This window comes from Cuculus canorus, chromosome 2 (assembly GCF_017976375.1).
Source record: "Cuculus canorus isolate bCucCan1 chromosome 2, bCucCan1.pri, whole genome shotgun sequence".
NCBI lineage: Eukaryota > Metazoa > Chordata > Aves > Cuculiformes > Cuculidae > Cuculus > Cuculus canorus.
In genome coordinates, this window is record NC_071402.1 from 42,363,095 (window position 1) to 42,386,576 (window position 23,482).

The 23,482-nt window shown below is 38.5% G+C and overlaps 1 protein-coding gene across 3 annotated transcripts in view; it reads left to right on the forward strand.

Moving 5' to 3' along the window:
* ATP6V1H (ATPase H+ transporting V1 subunit H) overlaps positions 1–19,883 on the forward strand; it is a 48,541-nt gene extending 28,658 nt beyond the window's left edge. For 2 of the 3 annotated variants that reach the window (XM_054058914.1, XM_054058917.1), the window contains exons 13-14: positions 3,782–3,895; positions 17,086–19,883. In XM_054058914.1, coding sequence (XP_053914889.1) covers positions 3,782–3,895; positions 17,086–17,146 — 175 coding nt within the window. In that variant the 3' untranslated portion in view covers positions 17,147–19,883. The remainder of the gene's footprint in view (positions 1–3,781; positions 3,896–17,085) is intronic. The other variant, XM_054058915.1, reaches the window with a different exon arrangement.
* Positions 19,884–23,482: the final 3,599 nt, after the last annotated feature.

Here is a 23,482-nt window from a genome sequence, read left to right on the forward strand (position 1 = left end):
CTTCTTCTTTGAGCTGCCCTTTGTTCAAGAACGTTTTATTAGACATTTGCCAAAATCTTTAAACAGCTTGCACACATCTACTTAAGTGTAGGCATAGCACTTGGACTAGTATGACAGTGTTGTTGCTGAACCAAAGCCATAAAGTCAGCTGAGCGGATAAACAGGTCCTCTGTCTATAGTTGGGAAAATGTACTTCTGGTGGGACCACAGCTTCACGCAGCTCCCAGGCTGTTGAACCTATTCAGAAGTGCATCAGCCTTCAAAAGGAGTAGTCATCAACAAATAAGTGTTCTAGATACTTTCCTAACCCAGTTCCTTATATAGAATTGTAATACTTCATAGAATCATAGAATCACTAGGTTGGAAAGGACCCACTGGATCATAGAGTCCAACCATTCCTAACAATCCCTAAACCATGCCCCTCAGCACTTCATCCACCCGTCCCTTAAACACCTCCAGGGAAGATGAGTCAACCACCTCCCTGGGCAGCCTATTCCAGTGCCCAGTGATCCTTTCTGTGAGAAATTTTTTTCTGATGTCCAGCCTGAACCTCCTCTGGCAGAGCTTGAGGCCATTCCCCCTTGTCCTGTCCCCTGTCACTTGGGAAAAGAGGCCAGCTCCCTCCTCTCCACAACCTCCTTTCAGGTAGTTGTAGAGAGCAATAAAGTCTCCCCTCAATCTCTTCTTCTCCAGGCTAAACAGCCCCAGGTCTCTCAGCCGCTCCTCATAAGACTTGTTCTCCAGTCCCCTCACCAGCTTCTTTGCTCTTCTCTGGACACGCTCCAGAGCCTCAACATCCTTCTTGTGGTGAGGGGCCCAGAACTGAACACAGTACTCAAGGTGTGGTCTCACCGCTATTTCCTGCTTATGAACTCTGCTTATTTAGGTTTCTGTTCTGATAGACAAACTAAAATGCCTCAATCTCTTTCTTTTAAAGAATTTCCTCTGTAATCCAATGTATTCTTACTAAGTACAACTACAGAAATTTTAGGACTAAAAGCTTAAAATATTAAAGGACTGCATGTCAATTCCAATGTAATAGTCCATTTCTTGCCATGATGGTTTTTGATGTATAGCTATTGACTGCTTCCACACCTGGTTGGTATTTTATACTCTCATAGTATGAGTCACTTTGAGAATGGATGCTATTCTTTGGCTTAGAAAAATAAGAGAATTCAGATGTCTTAATCCCTTAAAGGAAACAAAAATATTTATCCTTAACAGCCTTCAAAGGCTACAAGAACGGAAAACTTCTTGACGTTACCTACTGTGCATGGCAGAGACCTAGAGTCACAGTTCTGGGTAACCCTTCCCGTTGTCTGGTAAAATAAAATGTTAAGCTAAATACTACCTTTTTGCTTGGCTGTTCTTTAATGTTCTAAGCTTAAATAATTTTAACTTTCCTTTAAAACTTCACACCGTGGACCAAATTCTCAAGGCAGTAGCACTATGGGCTTCTAATGAGGCTCACCAACATGCATTTTCTGGCGTTTGCTGTCACTGAAAATAAATGCAGACTAAGCCTCCAGTATAATTTCCGTGTGCCCCAAGGGTTACTGCTATGCAAGATCAACACTTTGAATTGCCTGAATGCCATGGAATGTGGGTTTTATGTTTTGTATGTGCCAGAGACTGATACCTAGAGCCATTCACTTCTTAGCTCATGATTCAGAAACAACTTAATTGCATTCTCTTTCTCACCTTGGTCTGATTTTAGGTATGTTGTGTGGATTTGATATATTTTCTGCTATAACAGTCTAAACTGCTGTTATTTGTCTTCACCTTCTGTTTTCTCTTTCTCCCTTTAAATGCATCATGCTAAAATCTGGCTCTTGAGCATCCAGAAATTTGTTTGAATTTCCACACTCTTGTCTTAATGCACTGTTATTATGGGCAACAGTCTCTGCAGAGGATGTGCATACACTGTTACTGTCCCACTGGACTCTATTATTGCTGTAAAGTTAGAAGTTCGGGAGATGGAGAACAGAAATAGAAGTAATGTTCTAAGCAGATTTGCAACATGAAAGAACAGCATTCACTGTGAACCTTTTTCACAGTTGCTTACCTTTCAGTCTAGAACACGTGGCAGGGAAGTACCAGTAAGCACTGTTATGCAAGAATTGTAACGTTGTTCTTGGACTCTTCATGTTCAGCTATAATTTCAGTGATGTATTGTCACCTGAAATACTTTTATTTTCATTGTGATTATAGGATTTTAACTTTTCATTTTGATTCTTGCGTGCTCCAAGCTTTTGAGTTTAATGCCTTTTTTACCTCCTTTCAGTTCCTGAAAATACAGTGTTTGTCAGTCCTGTAATGAGGAAAATATTCTTATTTTTGCTTCATAGTCTATCTTTGTGTGCAGTGGTTTTATGTTTAACTCATAATTAAAAATGTGAGGCAGCCCAAGGCAGGGATAAAGAATTTTTGAATCTGTTACATTATTAATAACTTCTTGAATTCTTGGCAAGGATTTTCCGGCTTAAAACAATTGTGCGTTTCTGAATGCATTCCTTTTTGTATGAAACAGCCTTAAATGTTTTAGTGCTGCTGGGAAATAATATTCCCTGTGGTCTCCAGGATGGTTTTGACTAAGTTATAAAATGAAATGGGAAATTGTTTTTATTCATCTCCACACTGTGTCTTTATATTCTGCCGTTTACAAAACCATGTTGTGTTGTGCTGCACTAATATATTAATCTGACCATGAAAAGAATAGTAATGAAAGGAGACAGCTAATGCAAGCTTAGCATGGCAGGACAGCATCAGGTTAAGTGTAATGCAAATGATAGCCTCTTCACAGGATATTATGTTTAACTGCTCAGTCACCTGTGAGAAAACCAATGTATAAAAGCTTATGCAAGTCTGAGTAATTAGTTTATATATATCCTTGCAAATTCTCTCCGAACTTCCTTTGTTATAGCAGACCAACATGCTGCACATAAAAAGTCATCTGAATGGTGACGCTTTTTCAAGTTTAAAGTGTGTTGCCTTCCAGGTTTTTTTTTAGAAATGCTGTTTTCATGACGTGATACAGGGTTTCATCAGTATTCGGTGTGGGATTTGGTATAGCTATTAAAAAAATTGTCTGGCTGTGTGGTGAAGTTTGTAGTGAAAGATGCAGCTCAAACATACTGTTTTTCTGGAAATAGCTTAGCAGCAAGTTCTGCATCTTGTGCAAGACTAGCTGTGGCTCTAGTACAGTTTGAATGGCAAAAAGCACTATGAGGAGTAGCACGCGGCTGGTTTAATAGATGTTGGTGTGATTACAAGCATTTTTCTCTGAATTAGGCAGGACTGCATTGGGGCTTTATTCTCGCAAAAAATAAGTGACCTATTCATCATCGGTTCATGGAGGGAAGGACACCACCTCCTCATAAGTAATTGATAGTGCTGTACCCTGCCAGCCATGTTAAGCTGTTATTGAGTTCTTTAGCAAGCTAGGGAAAGTAAATAACCCTCTCTGAAAGGGGTCCTTCTTTGTTGCTTATTTCAAAATTAATGGAAGTAGGTAGTCAGCAGACAGAGGAGTCTAGTACAAACGCTTTCAATTGTTGTGAATTCTTAGAAAAACTAAACAAAAGTGTCCAGTAGGTAGCCGGAGAGATCTACATTTGTAACTTGTCAAATAAGATGTATATGTTAGAGAGTAAATACGTTCAATAAAATAAATATTATGTGACTTGAACTTAACCTCTTTGTGCCTTGAACATGAAGTGGTTGGATGGCTACCCAGAAGCTGAAGTAATGTCAAAAAAACTGCTCTCTGCCTCTCTTTCAGAGTGATTGAACAACTTGGTGGTAAACAGCTGGTAATGAACCACATGCATCATGAAGACCAACAAGTTCGTTATAATGCACTACTGGCTGTGCAGAAGCTGATGGTTCACAACTGGTATGTGAAGATAATTGAACATACTACTAACAGTGAGAATATTGGGTCATGGAATGAGGAGGCAAGACAGTAGATTTCTTTAATGGGGGAAATAATATTTCTGTGTGGTAAAACTGCGGTTCTTAAATGATAGAGCAATATGTTGCGTATGTGTAAAATCTTAGCTAGCCTTTCCGTATATTTTGGTTGCAATTGAATTGAGTAGCTTGACCTTACATGATTGAATATCACCTGAGTAATTCACTTGAAAAGTACACTTTAACTTATTTGAACTGCTTACTATTTAATAGAGCTGTAATTCAGGCTTGCAAAACAGCAGTCTTGAAAATGTTAAGGATGTGTGTAGGTGGTTTAGAAGGCTTACTTAGTCTCCGGTGAAGGAATCAGTAGCTTGATATAGTTGTAAGAATTGATGTTTCAGGTATGTATTGGCAGTTGCTTTGCAGTATGTGCAGGCCGTTCTTTTGCATTGCTCTTCTTTGTTCTAGTGTCCTTTTCCCCACTTTACACTATTATTTTTCTGTGCCCACCTTAAGGGGGGTGCAAGTACAATTTTTCTTGAGCTCCTGGGAGTAGCAGAGAAGCTTTATGGGCTGGTTGGTGACCGGAAGCTGAAAATCACTCACTGAAAATCAATTACTGAGAATAGCACCTGAGATTAGGTTTTCCTTCCATTGTTTGACTATAGTTTTCTGACCATTTCTCTAATAAAGTTCCAAATACCTTGAAGTGCTGGCATGTGCTGGCACAGAATTTGCTGGTGGGTGAAGCTGGGTTTCCAGCAGAGCACGGAACCCTCATAGTGAAGCACGGAAGGGTTGAAATTCTGAAAAACATCAGTGTGCATTTAACAACTTTGTATAACTTGACAAACTAATTAGGTATGCTAAGCATAAAGCATCGAGAGATAAAAATACTAATTAGGAGTTCTTAATCTGATTATTAATTATGACTTTGCCAAAGCTCGAACTTTCAATTTGGCAGTCTTTAGAGAAAGATAAAATGCAACAGTGCATCTGAGTACATTGGAACTTAGATGTTGAGATACAAACAGCTAATTTAATTTTGAACCTAAACCAACCTTTTCGTTCTGAAAATCTTGGTGCTTGGATGTATCTATAACTTTTGAGTTTTTTTTTTTAGTTTCTGACAGAATGTGGTCTTGTTAAAAGGTTAGATAGTGATGATGCTGACTGTGAAAGTTGTAGGGAAACTTGGTTTATCAAGCACATTTTTACAGATTCTTCTAATCACCTACTTGCTGTAGAAGACAGGCTAGGAAGACTGACTAAAAGCTCCTGCTCCCTCTCCCTGCAGTGTATTTTCTGTAAAACAAAGCTAGTTTTCCTCCTTTTCTTGTGATTAATATGAGTTTTAACTCAGGCTTAAATCTAGGAAACATTAATTTTATCCTGCTTTCTCCCTCATACTGTGAGAAACTTCTATAGCAGAGAAAAACGTACACATTTTAATAACCTGCTATGACAGATCCAGAGTTAATATTCTTCACCTGTAACGAGGACTTCAGTAGATAACATTGAATTTCTGAGTGAACGGAGATGGAGACTAAATGTGCAGTCATATGCAACCTGATTTTGAGGTGGTTATTGTGTATTGTGCCCCCCCGGTGCTGCTCAGTTTAGTGTTATGCTGCTTTTCTCACTGTGCTGTTCTGATATATTTAAGGCATTCCAAGCATTATAAATTGGCTATAGCTAAATAGAGATTACAGTGTGTAAGGTTTAGTTACTGAATTTAGCTTCTGCATGGAGACGGGTCTTATTTCGTGTGTGTTCTGCTGCCTTGAAAATCTGGTAATAAGAATATAAAACTCTGATCTTTCTCCAGCACAAACCTCGGTGATAGCAAAATTTTTCCTGGATTCCTCACCTGACCTCTTCTCATTTTCAATTTAATCATGCTAATTTAAAAGCCATTACATCTCGTTCTCCAGAATTGTCTTGTTAGTTGGGGAGAAGTGTCATGGTTTAGTCCTGTCCTGGCCCAATTTGGCAAATGAAACTGAGCAGTTGGGTTCCCAGTTCCTTTCCCTGTTGTGACTCCCAGGGAAAGGGAAATGAGAGGAAAAGACTTGAGGGTTAGAAACTAAAGCTAAAACAACTTTAATGCTATAGCAGCCGCAACAATAATAAAAATATATATTAAAAAATATACAAATCACCCCTCCACCCCTTGATGACAGTACGTCACCACAAATTCTGCAGAGCAGGCACAGGGGAATGATCCTGGGCTAGGAGGGAGCTGGTCTCAGGGCCTGGATTTAGGAATGCACAAATCGGAGATCAAAGGCGAAAAGGCTGATGAGATCCTCACTGTACGTCAGCCATCAAAGAAGAGACCTGCCCCTTGTGATATCTCAGTTTTATCCTGAGTGTGATATATATGGAGTGGAATACTCTGTTGGTCAGTTTAGGGTCATGTGTTCTCTCTGCCCCTCCCTGCAAGTGGGACCCATTTTTGCCTCTTTGACTTATGGCACCCCACCAGTGACCTGTGTTATCAGTCTAGAGAGAAACCCTGTCTGAAAAAAATGCAGTTAACTTTCAGAAAATGAAGTTACTTAGACAAGACTTAGCTGAAGTTTGAAAATTGTTTCTACTTTAGCTCAAAACTGATCAACAAGAAAACAAGGTCTCCTGGCTGCTACACAGTGCAGTTCAAGTTCGAGTGCCTACTTGCTTAGCTTTACTTTGTAATGGGTGGATTACTCAGCAGCTTGAAGGTTTTGCTTACCTTGCTCTGCAGAGCTGCAGAAACAATAATATTTTTGGCCCTTGCTTCCATGTGTTTTGGAATTCCAGTTATTTCGCTCGAAGCAATTGTTTCTTTTCCTTGTATTTAATTGGTGTAGAAGAACTTTGCAGTGCTGTATGTGACACATGCATGACAGAGGTAGTCACCCTCTTCTGAGATTTGGAGTCTGAGAGAAGGATGAAAAAATTAAGTGCTTGCTCTGCCAAGTTGAGTCTTGGTGCAAGTGCTGTGCGTGAAGCAGCAGAGTACTTCTGAGTTGAGGGAGTGTCATGGGGCAGCTGAAGTGACATTCTGCTTAAAATGCAGCTGTATCATTAGACTGCTAATAACTCAACTTGGAGACAATTAACTCCTAAGTAATTTGAACAGTTCATTACAGGCTGCTCAATTGGCTTTTCCTTAGGGGTTTTTAAGTCAGGGATAAATGGAGGGAAATCAGACTGTCAGGCATTCTGTTTAACAGTGAAACTAGGTTGGCAAAAGAAGTAACTGCTGTCAACTTTTCAGGTGAAATATTCCAGTTACATTTGCATGTTAAATAATCATGCACTTGAAGGAGGGAGCGAAGATATCTTTATAGCATCATTTAATGTCTTTAAGTGGTAATTTTATGCTATGTTGTAATCTCACTTGAACTAACTGCGTTAGTCGCAGCATGCCATGCTGTGTGTAAAACTTGTTATTGGCAGGTGAGGGAGTTTGGCATGGCAATGAGGGTGCTGATTTTTTTTTTTTTTTTTTTAGGATAGTCTGTTCAATTTATGCCTTAACTGTATATAAGAAACATAATATTCTTATTCATTGTCTCTGCGTTCAGAAGCAATAACCAACTTGACCATTTTAGCATTAGGAATTGGTTTTGGGAGCCTGGGGCTGGTTGGAGCAATGTTTTTAATAACTTTAAAAGAATCAAATAATTAAGTTCTATACTGACAGCACTTACATATATCCCTTTAAAGAAACCCAATCGCTTAATCTCTATAGATAAGCATGTACCCTTCATGTGCTCTGTGGCACAACGTTTTATTGAACTTCAGGGATATGATGTTGTGTGAGTCAAAGTACCTACAGTTAGAAGTCCAGGTTCCTCTGTGAACAATGGAGGGAAGCAGGTTGTTTTTCAGTGAAGTTCTAGGCAGCTTTAGTGCCTGCTGCTGAGCAGTGGGAATAATCTTCTGTCTTTAGGATTTCCGAACCTCTGGTCTCCTGACTTCATTCTAAAGGGGTTAATTCCAACTGTATTACTTCACTAAAATAAGAGCTAGATGAAGAGCTAGGTGAATTCTAGATGTTCTGCATTTAACGTGTAATTTGTGACTTTACTGGTCACCTAGAAAATAGTGTGCTAGTTTCCACTACTTGCTTGTCTTCTGGCCAGGTTAGGCCCAGGGAAGTTTGCTTATTACTGTAGTAAGTGCAGCATATTACTTTTTCCTTGCTCTGTCAGCAGCAGTGCTGTTGGGAGTTGGGGACCAGAGGTCAGAAATCAGACAATATTTTTGCAATGTCCAGTCTAGACCACATGTGCAGAGATGGATCACATATGTTCTTTGTTCTTACAAACGTAAAGTAAAATGCAGTGGTTTAACCTCTATGTGTCAGAAGTTCTTCAGTATTCATACAAGTGCTACTGAAACCGTGGTGGATCTTACTGCAGACTCTTCTGGTATTCGTCTGGCTGAGTCAGGGTAGTAGCAGAACTTGTAGCAACTTTTGTCATTTGCTCTCATTGACTGAACCACTGGCCTGTGTTGCCTCACCTTTCTGCTTATGTGCCTTAGTAGTGAGCTGCTGTTCATGAGGGGTTGTGTCTTTTACCTCTGGGTTCAGGTATGATACCTCATCTCCCCAGGGTCCTTTGACTTTTGCAAGCTCTGAGCTATAAATTTCCTTTAGACAGGTAGACATTTATAATAAACTACTATTCAGTGAATTGATGGAGAGTATGAGTATATTGGAGGATGCTAAACAGTGAGGGTGAGTCATTGCTGCATGATCAAGTATGTTAATGGAAATAAAATTAATAAGTGTCATACTGAATGAAGCAACATAGATAAACTTTGAATATGCAACGGACTTGTATATGATTTTCAGAGTGCACATCCCATACAGAATTACTTGCTTTCTATCTTTTCGAATGGCTGCTTATGCAGAGACGTTATAAAATTTGAAACTGCCTAGGATTTGCAGTACACTGTATTTAGAAGCTATTGTTCTGTAGAGTTAGCATGGAATATCCAAGAATTTTGCTATTATCCTTTGGTATAAACTCTGTTCTCCAAAGCCCATGTATCTCCTAAGATAGCTTCTATACAATGTTTGCTTTTGATAGTGAGAAGTGCAAGACGTAATGATAGTTAACTGGCAGCCATGAAGTCCTCCCCCTCCCCCTTCTTTCCCCATTGCGAACGTGCAGTTCTTAATAGAGTAGGCTTAAATCTAGGAAACAATGCCTACATGATAATACAATCCACTGTATTTATTTATCCTGTTTCTTACACTTCATCGTCAATACAATTCCTTCTTAGTAGTTAAAAGAAATTAACTAACTGAAAAATTGTACGTGATTGGACTGTCTTCCTGGTTAATTTTTTTTTTTTAGTTTAGAGGACAGTTCCTAGCTAGAGTCATAGAAGCTTGGAAAAAAATCCAATTAGTAAGGTGCACTTGAAGCTTAGCATGAGTGCTTCTTTTTTTTATTTGAATATAAATGTGTATTTTTGTAAAGCAGGTAGGGACTGTGTTGTGTATATGCTCTCTGGGATTTCACACTGTGATAATGTTTTCTGTCATGAGATCTGCACTGTTTGTAAAATACACTTTATCTCTAGGGCTCCTGTTAACCTGGAGCAAATATTTTGCAAATATCAAATGTCCTGCTCAGTTTGCATTTTCCTTTTTCAAAGAAATTGTTAATTTTCTTGTGCTGTGATGAAAAAAGTCACCAAAGAAGTACCTTCTTGACAGTTTCATTTTTGATTAGTATGACTTTAAAGATTTGATTTCCTGATAGGAAAATTCAATTAAACATTATCTTGTGTCAGTCATTCTGAAATATGGGCAAACTTAAACTTTTGCTTACTTTTCGTTGTGGCAGCTAAATCTTCTCATTTAATATAAAACTGCTTTCAAACCAAGTTGTGTAGTTTAGTCAAGTTGGTTCTTTCTAATTCACAGTATTAGGCTTTGTGTAAGTGTTAGCTCATAGTTTATCTTATACCTTTTCTCCCTAATAGGAAGACATGTATTGAATTGAATTTCATAGGTTTTTCTTTTAAAATCTAACAAAATTTTTCCATAATAGCCTTGTTATAGGAGCTTATTGATCTCATGTTTCTTTTTGGCTTATATATAAAGTTTTGAACTGGAAGTCTAGAATTTTTCTTCTGAAAAGTGGATGAAACCTGCTGACTGAAAGGGAGATTCTTGCAGTGTCTCCATCTGAAGACACACGTTAGTTCTGCATTCCACCTCATAAGGAGGACTATAAATGATGCTATGATTCAGTAATCAGGCAATAATTTGTAGATTGTCTGTTAATATTATTGCATTTGGCTGAAGACAGTCTCCCTTAAAAAAACCCAAAGCAAAAACAGCAAAGAAAATAACATGCACTTAACGTTTCTAATCCTCCTCAGCCATTCACGCTGCTTAGTTCTAATGTGCGCATCAGAATGTTGATTGTCTCTTTACTGTGCATAATTAAGGTGAAAAAATGTCATAGATGCTGTTCATCTTAACAGTTTGCTTTTCTTCTACCTGATTGCATTGAGTGGAATCTGTTACACTAAATATTGAAGACCGTGGAGATTTTTTGCAATATCTCATCTTTCAAGGTCCAAGCTATGTGCATATGTTAAGGAAATACATGATTCCACTGAAAATAAGATAATTTCTTAAATTGTAATTGATGATATGCTAGAAGCTTGATGTGTTCGGTCATAATAGTTTTGATTCTGTTGTGTACATCTGTTTGTTCTATGTTTTTTTTGTTTGTGCTTCAGCACTGTGTGTGGTTTAGTGGTGGAGTTGGTAGTGCTAAGGTTAAGGGTTGGACTCGATGATCTTAAAGGTCTTTTCGGACCTAAACCATTCTATGATTCTATGCATTGGTGCAATAGACAAATACTTTATAATCTTTAATACCTTTCCTTTTCTTGGTATACTTGACAATGCATTAATCTTCTGAATCAAGGAAGAAAATGGTATTCAGGAAACAAGTGACAGAAGAGAAATGCGCTGTTATCTTGTGTGATAGCACTCCAACTTAGGCAGTACTAGTGCAGCACACTAGGAAGGTGTCTCCTCCGTTAGTTTACTACATTCATATTTCATGTGCTATTTCTGTTTACTTCTGTGAAGAGCAGTGTATGTAATATAGAAAACATATATACGTATAAGAATATATAGTATATATTTTGTACATAAAATATGTAAAAATATGCAGTGGTATGATTTCTGATCCAGCAGTATGACATCAATAGTGTATTTCAGGAACTAAGTATTAACAGAGCTCCACGTTTGATTTCTGAGACTGGTTTCTTAATTTTTTTCATGCTGACTTCTGTGGCTCTGTTGCAAGGCAAGTGCGTCTGTGGTAGCTGCTCTCCAGCTCCACGTGCCTTTCTCCTGGCAACCACTAGTGTTAATGTGACACTGTAGTAACCAGGTTCAAGGGAGCTTATTAGGAGAGAACAGTTCACTTGGGAGTTAAATGAACAAAACACACTGTATCACCAGAAAGCCTGGATGAGTGCCCTATGAGAAAGGCGGGTGCACGTGGCTGAAATGGGTTTGAGGGTGACTGTGCCAGCTTCATCCTCCACTGGATTGGATGGGCACCTGAGAGATGGTTGCAGCCTCATGCCACTTCATGACTGTGTTGCTCAGAAGTTTCCAAGCGTTGTCACATCTGTGGAGTTTTTTGCAGCAGTCTAACACTTGCAAGGTCAATGCTTTCAAGGGGCAATTTAGCCCTCTTAGACCTAGGAATACATCAATTATATTTGTGAAACCACAATACATGACTAAAACTGGTCTCTTTCTCAGCAAGCTCAGGTTGTTAGACCTACAGTAGAAATGCAACATGAAGATGGCAAATGTGTTCAAAGTATTCCATCTACTGTACTTTGAACTTGATTTTTTACTCTTCATTATATCTTTGGTTTGTCTTTAACAGTGTATGTTGGCAATGTCACTTGACTTACTTGAGTGGTGTGGCAGTCTTTAGAACTAGCTTTTCACTTTCAAAAGTATGGGAATCTAGGTTTGTGATTAGAGAAATATAAAATCAATATTTTGATCAAGAAAAATATTTTTACATTTTTCTTTCTCGAAGAAAAACATTCTACCTCTTTGAAATGTCAGTCTGGAAGAAAATACAGATGTTCAATGCAGATATTATTTTTGGATAACATAGTTCTTTAATAAATGGGATTTAAACAACATTTAAGATAAATGTTGTTAGAAGAGAGAGGAGAATAGGACAATTTCACTGTTTGTTTCTTCAATGCTTTGTCTGTTTCCCTTCCATTGTCTGCCAGAAAGAATTTTCACTTTTACTTGAGGGACAGCTAAATCTAACTGCAGGGCAATTTGGAACATAGCACTAAAAGTAGTAGTTCTTAAACTACAAGGCTTGCTCTTTCTAGCACGTGACCTCTAGAAATCTTTTGAAGCCTTAAAACTTTCCTGGCCATGGTAGATGGTTTGGTTTTGATGACAGTGCTTTGCTTAATCTGAAAAGTAGTATACAATTTCCAGGTAGGGTCTTATGCCAGTTTGCAGTTATCTCTTTATTCCTTACTTGCTCAATTTGGTGGCTTGCATGTTGGATCAGTTTCTTGTGCCTTTTCCTGAATGAACTTAAAGTGTTTGCTGCAATTACCATGACACTTAAGTATACCTTAGCTTGAGGGTGTTAGTGTCTCTCATGTGCCAACAAAACCAATTAAATTAAACTTAATGAAGCAACAAATTGGAATAACGGTTTGAGATGCAACAAATTCATGTGTTTGCCTCTAAGTTTCCTTTTCTTCTTGGAAAAAGCATTTTGGATGCTGCAGAAAAAGTGTGTTTAAAGATCAGGCCTCAAAAATGGGAAATTGCTAGCATGGAAGGAATCGCTTGGTTATTCAAATAGGAACAAAAAGATTAATTTATAAATGGAAATGGCTTATACCTCACCTTCAGGCTTCTAAATGACCAAAGAAGTGAGGAAATGTGGTATTTCAACTGTTGTTGTTCTGAGCTTTAGTTGAGAACTGGAATGTTTTGTAGTTACTCTTAGAAGTGATGTACTGCACTTGCATGATTTGACACTTTTCTGCAGTGTGGAGGTAATATTTTACTCTTGTAAATTTCTACTGGATCAATTGTTTTATGTTTGAATGCAGTTAACTGTAAATAGAAGCTTGTCTGGACCAGCTTTATCTGCTTTGTAATAACGGGCTAAAACTGACCTTTATAAAGGCCTTTCTGCTCCAGTGTTAGGGAGGTGATTGAAGCGGAACTTCTTGTTCTCAAGAGCAAAACTTGCAGATTTGGAGTTCTAAGGTACTTGGGCCGTTGCTCAGTGAACTTTACATCTTGATTATTAATGCTGAAGGCCGGCTTGCCTTCTTGTTCTTTGTTATATGGTTTCTAGTGCTGATTCCAATCTAGTACTGCTAGGAACTGTTGCAAGGTGTCTTAAATATATCCACGGAGTTCACCTTCACAATCCCAGCATGAGGGGTATGCCAAAATGATGTGCTTAATTGTAAGTCTATTTATGTGGGAGAGCATAGACTTTTGCAGGTGCTTATTGACTTGAGGGAGCAATGTTAAGTATGTGTTAACTTTCCTTCCCCTTTCTGGAAAGCAGATGAGGAATAAAGCATTATATGTAAACATGCTGGATATTACAGGACTGCTGGTACATAGAATTTAATTTCCCTTCATGCCCTTAAATGATTTAAAACTAAAAAAGAAGCTTCTGTAGCTGCTTGACAGATGATGTATTTGTACTGAGAAAATGTTTACTACTTCTGACAGAATTTTTAAGTATTACAAACAATAATGCAATGCCTACGCAAAGTAAAAGACAGCTTTCTAGTGAAAAGAATTGGTGACTGAATTTCTTGTTGGCCAGGACAGTATTTTGCCCTTGCAAATACCTCTGCACTGGAATTTTGTACATCTTGTGGAATGCATATTTAGTGGCAACCTGCAGATATGCTTGGCTTGGTTAGAAGGGAAAAATGGTATTACTTACAAGCTTGTGTTTTCAAAGATGATGGGTATGGAGGCCTCAAACCTCAGCCATGTCAAACATGTGCGGGGTATATTTTGTTTTAGTCTCTCATACAAGTAGATCAGGCACACATGAATCTCTACCAGAGGCAGCCACACTCATATGTTGTATATTTTTGTTTCTGACTTCAACAGTCTTAGAAATGATGTGCTTTCAAAAGACCAACCATGGTGCCATTGTTATGGTAAAGATGGTGGTCTTCTGCAATTATGAAGGAAAAACTAATAAGTTTAAATTAGGGAGAAGTGGTCCAATTCATGAGTTTGCAGCTTGTAACTTTAAAAATCAAGTCTAATACCTTGGTACTTTCCGAGTGTGCATCTCTAATCTGTCAGATGCTGTTCTGAATATTTTGTGAAGTGATTTGTTATCTCAGTGACAAGATTTATCTTTCTTCTTGCAATATGTTGAATGCTTGCATTCTCAAAGGTAGTTTTAATTTTGTGGGGTAAACAGTAATTCTAAAATCCCATTTTTTCTCTTAAGGTTTAACTGAATAACAGTGTAGGAGAAATAAAAAAAATCTTAGATACTTGGTTTATAACAGCACAGTGAAGGATGCCTGTGTCTAGTTTGTGTGAAGACTCAAGCTTACACTTCTACTTAACCTCCTGCTTGATGAAATATGAGTATGTAATAAATGTACTTGAATCTTCTTGTCCTTTTACTATGGATTTTAACAGAGGGAGAATTTCAGCCTTCTGAAGCTACTCTCTGTAGCTTGAGTAGGCTGGAAGATGGGAGAGAGGAGTGACCAAAGGCCTGGCAGAATAACCTGTTGGTCTGGTCTGCTAAGGCTGCACACAAAAAAGCTTCATGTTGAGAAGCGTTCTACATCCCTTTTATCAGTCTCTTGCTGATCGCTGTCATCATCCAGCATAGACCATGCAAGAACTTGTCCTAGGTTAACCAATGACACTCAATTGGAAATAAACAAATAGAAAATTAACTGGTACTTGTGACAGTGGGTGGGACATGTATTTTGCATTTCAGTAGCCTTTGGTGATGGCTAAAGAAGTGATGGGATAGGAGCAATATGGGCTTTTCCCCTGAGTTTGCAGCATGGCAGCATAGAGCAGCAACTGCCGATACTTACTTTATATGGGGAAATGGGTAAGAGCTTTTCTTTGTTCCTGGGCTTAAACCTTACCCTTGAAAGTGAATGACCAAAATACAAGGGTTTGTAGGGAAGACACTGTACTATCTGCTGTATGTCCTTAGAAGTTGAACACGTCTGTTAAGACACTAAATACCTACAAATATGCTACTGCTATGTCTTTTCAGAGATTTTTGCTAAATACATTGTTTGAATTTTAATGAGCCTTGAGCGTGCATTTGAACTGGTGTAAGCTGTGCAATAGTGCTGTTACAGATTGTTAGCTTGATTGATTTTCCTATTTCTAAGTAATTGCATAGGAATTTTACATTCAGAGTGGTTCACGTGTGCTTTAAGAATAAATCACTTTGCAGGCTTGTGATGCTGTGAGCACAGCCCTGTGTGCAGCAAGTGTCAGTTTGTTTCAAGGCTGGATATCTGACAAGAAATACCAGGACATGCATATAGGCTTGAAACACAGAAAAAAAGACCATGGTGGGGAGCAGAAGGAGGTTTGGTGAGTTTGGAAGCCCTTCCATAGTTGCTGGCTGTTATTTTGGATGGCTGTTAGATTTTGTTTATTTTGGTGGTACAATTTTGAGTCCTGCTAAACCACAGGAGAGCAGCTCATTTCCTTCTTTGCCATCAGGAGTCTCTACTTTGGGGGTGGTAACCTACCAATTACAATCAAGAGGCAGCTGAGTGCAGCCCAAGCTTTAAAATGCGGTAACGCCTGATAAAGCTGTGAAGAAAGGTGCTAAATCATAATGGATGACTGTGCATACAAATTGTGTGTTTTTTTTCTTCGCTAGTGGAGTTTGATTTTAACATTACACTTTATAGAGATTTTGCTTTTCTGGGTACTTAACTTTAAAACCAAGCAAAGTGCTTTTGGGTGGTACAGCTGTGATGCTAAAACTTCATTGTGCGACAGGAATTGTAATGCATAAGGAATAGCTGTTCAACAGGACGCTAAGCTGAAAACTAGTTTTTGAAATGTGCAATAAATACTCATCTTTTTTTTTAAATATAGCAAAAGTGCATAATTTTGGGGTTTTTTTTGTAGAAAAAGGCTTCATTCTGAACATCATTTCTCTGAACTGCTTCTAATGTTTAACATGTGTAGGTTGAAATATCTGTGTAGAGAATAATATGTTGATGTTAAGTATATGATCAGCAATGGAAAAAGAATTCGGGACCTGTGAATTGTAGGCAACCTCTCTTTCAGCTGATACAATTGTACAATTATTGAAGTTTTATTTCTGTAACAAACAACAACCCAGATACCACTAAAAACCTCTTTCACCTTCTTTGTGGTTCTGTGAAAGTGTTATGCTGCTTTCACAGGAGGCAGTGAAAGGTGGGAACATTCAGAAGAATTGTGCGGTGTTTTTTCTATAGAATTTGGATTTTGTTGCCCAAGGCAAATGCTAAGAATTTGGGGAGTGTTTGTTCCAGTGTTGAGAGGACAGATATAAAATAAGTGACTTAGTGCACTTAAAAGGACAGGTGAGGAAAACACAGAGTATTGGTATACAGTGAGCCTGGCTTGGATATCTTTCAACTTGAACATACGGTTCTTCAGTCAGTGTCTGTTTTGCTAGTCTGAGTTAAATTACCGTTGATATTACTTGTGCTTGTGCCCCTAGGTTATGGGAAAGATCCTTTTTAAATAGTTTTCCGCAGCTTCTACTGTCTATATTCAGCAAGCAAAATCTGTGGGCTTTGACTGTTCTGTAACAGTTGCCAGGACTTCTAAATGTTACCAATGGGCTTTTTCTTTTTCCAGACAGTTTTGTCCATGTTCAGTTTGTACCTTATTTTCAGAGGGATAGATGATAGAGACCTAAAACGTACATACTTTTATAGTAGCTCAAGTTGACTATCAAATATTATTAGACATTATTTGAAGAAATAATTCTAAACTTAAAGCTTTTTCCTCTTTCTCTACTTTAGAATTCCCACCACTATGATACTCCCCACTGTCCAGGATGTTTCTCAATATAATTTTTTGTTGTATTTCAGGGAATACCTTGGAAAGCAGTTGCAGTCAGAACAGCCTCAAACGGCCACTGCACGGAGCTGAACACTTCCATCGGTTCATGCTTATAACTTCAGTAAATTAAAATCAAGGAAACAATGAAATCAAATGTTCTTTGCCTGCTGCTAGAACATAAACTTTCCAGCTTTCCTCCAGTGTTGTTGGCTTAGTAAAAATTTGTTTGTCCAACTAGTTCTGATGATTATGCCTATTAACTTCCTGCTATATTCTGAATGTATATGAGGAAATGTGGCTAATATATTGTGTTCGTTTTATGTATTTATTCTCATAATAAAGAATATTATTGAATGAAATTCTTTCCATGTTATAATTAGCTGAGAAAAATTGCTCTTTTCTTTTAGTGGGTTATCAGTGTTGTCACTTTCCACAAAAAGCGCATAGTCCCTGTATGTCTGCAGACATATTAATGTAGCTTTGACTTGGTGTTCTGTAGGAAATACAGTAGTCAGAGAAACATTGATTATCAGTATTAAAATATGTACCAAGTCTCAAAACAGTGTTAAAATTGTATATAAAAGCAAATGTATGGTTTTTTGGGGGAGGTGGGTTGCTTCTCTCATTAGAGACAACATTAAAGAAGCTGGAGATGAGAAGAGAAAACAACGCTCATCTAATGAAAAATGATACACTTAAGATTATTATTCTAGCTGTATGACATCAGCGTTAAGGCCGTAGATCAGAGATCAAGTTGCTTTTTTATTTTTTAATGACAAATGTGCAGTAACTGAACTTGGAATTCCGTGCTTTGTTTTTGTTGTTGACAGTACTTGCTAATGTTGGGGTTCTAGTTTCAATCTCAAATCTATTGTATTTCCTTTATATTAAGCCTAATTATTTGGCTATTAATATTTTCTGTGTTTTGTACCTCTTTGTAGTAACAAAGATGTAAGCGTAAGTAAATCAAAGATGATACAGGATTGGCACATGAGAACAGTCTTGTTGTGTATATAGCAGCTTGGCTCAAGGCACTTGCAACACTAAGCATTTAAAATGGGGCAGAGCTGTCCTGAAGATTTTAACCTTTAAAATCGGTCAATTTCACCAAAAGCTTTTGTTGAATTTTAACTAATTCATAAAACTTTGTACTGCATTTGGGTTTTGTCCAACAAGTTATAATTAGCTTTAGCTTTTGCTGCTGAGCACTGGTTTTACTATTCATCTGTTTGCATTAGCTCACTTAACTTGCTCAGCCTCCGTCTTCCAAAATCTGGCATGGGGCAGGCAGGCATATGCCATGGTGGCAGATTGAACGCCTCAGGGCAGTGTGATGACAGCGTGGGTAGAGCTTGGTGTTAGGAAGAGAATTGTGTGCCAGCAGTTTCTTTCCTTCCCTCTGGTGACATGAAGATTTAGAGATGAGTGGAGATTAGCTGCCATGGATCAGATGACTAACTTCCTTCTAAAGTGAGGAGATGCAGTTGCCATCTTCCAAATTAGGGTAATCAACTTTGCTTTATGAATTTTTTCTCTGTTTTCCTAATTTGTTTTCACTCTTATGTTGAATCCAAGAATAAATGGAGTTTAATTTTCCTGTAATGGAAGTAGCTGAGTATTTGAAATCTTTATAAGCTGACTTTTAAGTTTTGCATTTGAGGTTTCTTTTGCTTTTCATGATATATCTGTTTAAATGATTTTCTTTAAATTTTGGTCTTGGTCTGAAATCTACATTGGAAATAAATTTGTAGAAGTTTGCAAGGTGCTGCAACTATGAAGAGAGTTTAAAGTTGTCACAATTCAATGCAGGAGGGATGGAGGGGAAGCACGATGAACAGTACAGACTTCTGGAACTCAGGCAGGAAAATGCTTTCATCATATGCTTAGTGCATGTTTATTATTCCCACAAGCCATGTGGGATCTTAAAGCCTGGAGGTGGATGAAGAGGAAACCAGATCTTGGTCTTGGCCACTGAAAGCTGCTCTGCTAGAAGCACAAGGGCTGAGCAGGAGATGAACTGTCTAGGCCCTGGGATGCACCATGCTTCAACAAACCTCTCTTCAGTATCACATCAGAATTGCAAAAATGTCTTCATGCACCTGCTTGAACAAATGAAGTCTATCAACATTTTTCTAGTACTCAGATCTGCTGGGTCAATCTTTATTTTTTTTTTGTGTTGATGAATATGACATGCTAGTTTTACCCTAGTAGGTGACAAGGAGCCAGAAGGAATCCAGTTGACTCATCGCTGTCCAAAAGTTTTGCTTCCTCTTTTTTCATCTTCTGCAGAGTAGTTGTTGTCTTTTTAGAAGCACGTGTTTTGTCAGAGTTGAGAAATGGAGCTAGTGGTTTCATAGTGATCAGGTATGTTATTTAAGTTAATTATACTCCCTTCTTCTTAGACTTCAAAATGATTATTAAGCAGACAAAAAATCTGCTTTGAAATTTTCAAATGGCCATGGATGTAGCTATTCAAATATCATAAAAAGCAGCAGCCTTGCTTGCAAGTGTTAGGTGTTCTGTTTAGGGAGTTATTTAGGAACACTTCTTACTTTGGGATATGCATATTTCATCAGTACAGCTGGTTCTGAGGTGCATAAGACACTGATTAACACAAATGATGTGCTGAAAAAAATGTTAATTGATTTATATAAAAAATCTGCTCCTTGGTCTCACTGCTGCTTGTAAGATAAATTACTGTACAGTAAGGAGCCAGACAAAAACAAGAAATGGAATAATAGTTGACACTTATGCGGTGTCTTGTTTCTGTTACTTGGTTGTGTCCAAGAACGCTTCTGTGCTATAGGAATGTAATTGTTCTTGGGGGGGAAATAAAAAATGAAAAATATCCCTCATATATAAGTCAGTAGTGGGGCAATAATTATTTTTTTAATCTGATAATTTCATGGATTTTCCCAGAAGTGCACAGTTTGTTCCTCTGCATGACAACTAAATCTACGGAGGACACAATTTGAAGTTTTCTTTTCATGAGTCATCTTTGGTGCTGTTTGTGTGTATTAATGATACAGCCTTTTCTGGGGCTCTTCAGTTGGTTTGCCTTGTCTGGATTCTGTGTGGAAACAAAACTGTCAAGCTGAAAATTTAAATAACTTTTTTGGTGTTGTCATAAGCTATTTCGAAAAGGTTGCACAAATCCAGCTCTGCTAAAAAATGAGCAAAGAAAGTGGCTAGCTGATCGTGATGATGACGCTTAAAACCTATTAATTTGGAAATCACAGAACTGCTGAAGTATCAGACTATTTCATAGCAAGAAAACATGATGAATTGTAGACTTGAAGGTCATCATTCTCAGGATAACTTCCATAAAGAGGAAGTGTGCAAAAGAAGCCTATTCCATCAGGTTCAGGTGACTTAAGATACAGCTTTGGATTATGAGTCTGCCAGTGTGGGGATCACAGCTAATAATTTGATTGTGGATGCATGCAAACATGGGCCAACATAACTTGGTCATCAATTAAAAAGATGAAATAATTTTGGCATAAAATACTGAGCAGAAAAATAACCTTTAGCAATGTTTTGGGGTTTTGGTTTTTTTGCATTTAAGATTTTGCAGTGTTGCAGCTTTTTTTTTTTGTCTAGGAGATGAGAGGATATTTTAATCTCAAACAAACCAAAGGTAATTTTTTCCCCTGTCATTTCCCTTTCTACCACAAATCAATAACATCGAAGCGTTCACTTCAAGAGAGATACTTTGAAATTAATTCCATGGCAGCTCATGTAGGTGATGCTAATGACTTATGCAAAAGCTTAGTATTTGTCAAAATACACTGCACCATATACTTCTCCCTCTGCTCAGTGTCTCAAGCTGTATTTCATTTGAAATGCCTATGTTGCAGCATCTCTAGCTATTTGCTTCTCCCTTGTGCCTGATCTGGATTCCACAGAAGTAATTGAATAGAGGACTTCAGTCAGGTAAATGGATTCCAAAAGAAATCAGTAAATGGGAGATGATTTTTCAAGTTGCACTTTAGCTCTCAGCTCTCTGGCATGGGTTGTAAAAGAGTTTATATTGATGGCTTTTCCCCATCATGTTTGTAGACAGACAGCTACTGCCTTGCTTACCTTAGAATAAACCAACAAACCAACCTTGAGAATTATCTGCTGAGGCTTCTGCTTTTGCACTTGTAGTAGTTGTTGACTATTCTGAATGCAACTAACTTTTATTCCATGCTGTGTCTTGATACAAATGCTAACTCCTAGGACCACAGAGAACTACTTGCTGTTCCCACTTACTCTCTTGGCTTTCCAAGGGGCCAGTAAAGCAGCAGAAGGGGTTGCATGGCTTGTCCTGAAGGTATTTCATTATTGACAGCTTGTTTCCTTCTGTAAGCCCACCCACAGCTTCATTTTCCTCTTTTCCACTGTGACTGCAAAAAAACCTGCTCCCCTTGATGCATAAATGCCAGGCGAGCCGGGAGAAGGTAATATTTACTCCTATTGTGATTATAGCTAAAGAGCTCCATGCAGCTTTTCCAGGAGTGAAATTTGTTTGTACTTCCTTTAAAGCTGCTTTTAAATCTTGATAATATCTTTCTATTATGTGAAGCTGTGAAAAATTGCAGATAAAACTTGTTGTTTTATGAAGTGGCAGACTAGCTATTTCCTACCTGAAGCGCCTGGGAAGTGAGTGAAATAGACCCAGACCAGATCAAATGGTGCTTCTGAGACTTACTCAAGGGACTGATAATAGTCTCGTAGCTTCCTACCTTTAGGCTGATGCAGGTACCATGCCCTAAGGACATCATTCACCCGTGTGAGGGCAGGGGGAGCTGGTTGTGTTGTGCTGCAGGTTAAATACCTAGCAGCAAAGAATCCAAGCAACTGAAGGATGCTACTGTAGCCTGGCCAGGGAGTTGCAGCAGGGAGACATGCAGCTGGAGGGGCCTTGGGAATAATGCCAGTCTGTGCGATGCTGAGATTTGGGCACTGGAAGATGGTACTGGGGGAAATGGGCAGCTGCCTTTAACTTCTGCCTGTATTCCTGATTCAGTAGGTCCATTTTTCCTATGCTCCAATGTCCTGCATGAGTTCCTGGTATCCAACTTTGACTAGTTACACGGGTGCCTTACATATCTGAAGCCATATGTACAGTCAGTTATGTTTTATTTCAGAGGTGTTCCTCACTGATTAACAAAGGTGAGATGAGTGAAGAGGAAACCAGATCTTGGTCTTGGCCAGTGAAAGCTACTCTGCTAGAAACAAACGAGGGCTGAGCAGGAGATGAACTGCCTAAGCCCTAGGATGCACCATGTTGCACCAAACCTCTCTTCAGTATCATATCAGAATTGCAAAAATGTTTTCATGCACCTGCTTGAAGAAATGAAGTCTATCAACATTTTTCTAGTACTCAGATCTGCTGGGTCAATCTTGTTTGGTTTTTTTCTGTTTTTTTTCTTTTTTGTGTTGATGAATATGACATACTAGTTTTACCCTCTTAGTGTTTTCATTGTCTTTTCTGAGCTTTTAGAAGCTTTGCTGCCAGACCAGGTAACATCTCTTCTGTCCATTTTAGGTGCCTTTTGTCTATACCATTTTTAATAAAATAATTCCCATGAAAAACCTTTTCAATAGGATCTGCGTAAACTTCTCTAAATGTTTGGGAATTTACTTATATTAAACATTGCTTTGGTGAAAAAGCATGCCCTTCTAGCATTTTGGAAAATGAGTGGTAAATACTAAGGGGTGAACAATGTAGAGGACAGACTGTTTTTTCTCAGCATAACTTTTCAGTGAAGGGGTTAAAAAAATAAAGGTTGCAATATTATCAGTAGCTCCTGTCTAGCATAAGTAACTCGGTGACACTGCTTAATTAAACCAGTGCTTGGAAATGCTATTTAATCACCACTGTTGCAGCCCTGGATTTGTAATAAGCCAAAGAGGCTAAACAAAAGGAATCTGTGTTCTGATGCAGTTTGTTACAAAGATAGTTGGTTATACACCATGCAGACAGAGCAGGCTCCAGCTTGCCTTGTAGCCTTCCTTCTGAGGTATGGGGTTAAGAGATAACTGGTTTGTGTTAAATGTGAAAGTTTTCATGAGAAGGGCCCAGCTTTTTCAGCAGAGCCATGAGCAGTGCAGTCCTTTGCCTGATAACCCTGTGCTCCCCAGACTGCTACAGCGGCTTGAGTGGAGCATTGGTGAAGGACCTGCTGCTGTGTTTAGCTGCACTGGGTGACTGGCCTAGCATAAAAGTTATTCTTGATTTCATTCCTTTCAATGGCTCATTCAGTGATCTGGTTTCCCCGGGCAGATCTTTGCAGAAAGCTGAACTGGAGGGTTCAGCCTTGCACAAGTGTTTGTGCACAAGGTGGTGTTGCAGCAGGGAATGGAGGTTTGCACTGGGAGAGGGGAGGGCTCTGAAGCGAAGCTGCTCCCTTGTTTCCCAGTGAACTTTTCCTAGGGCTT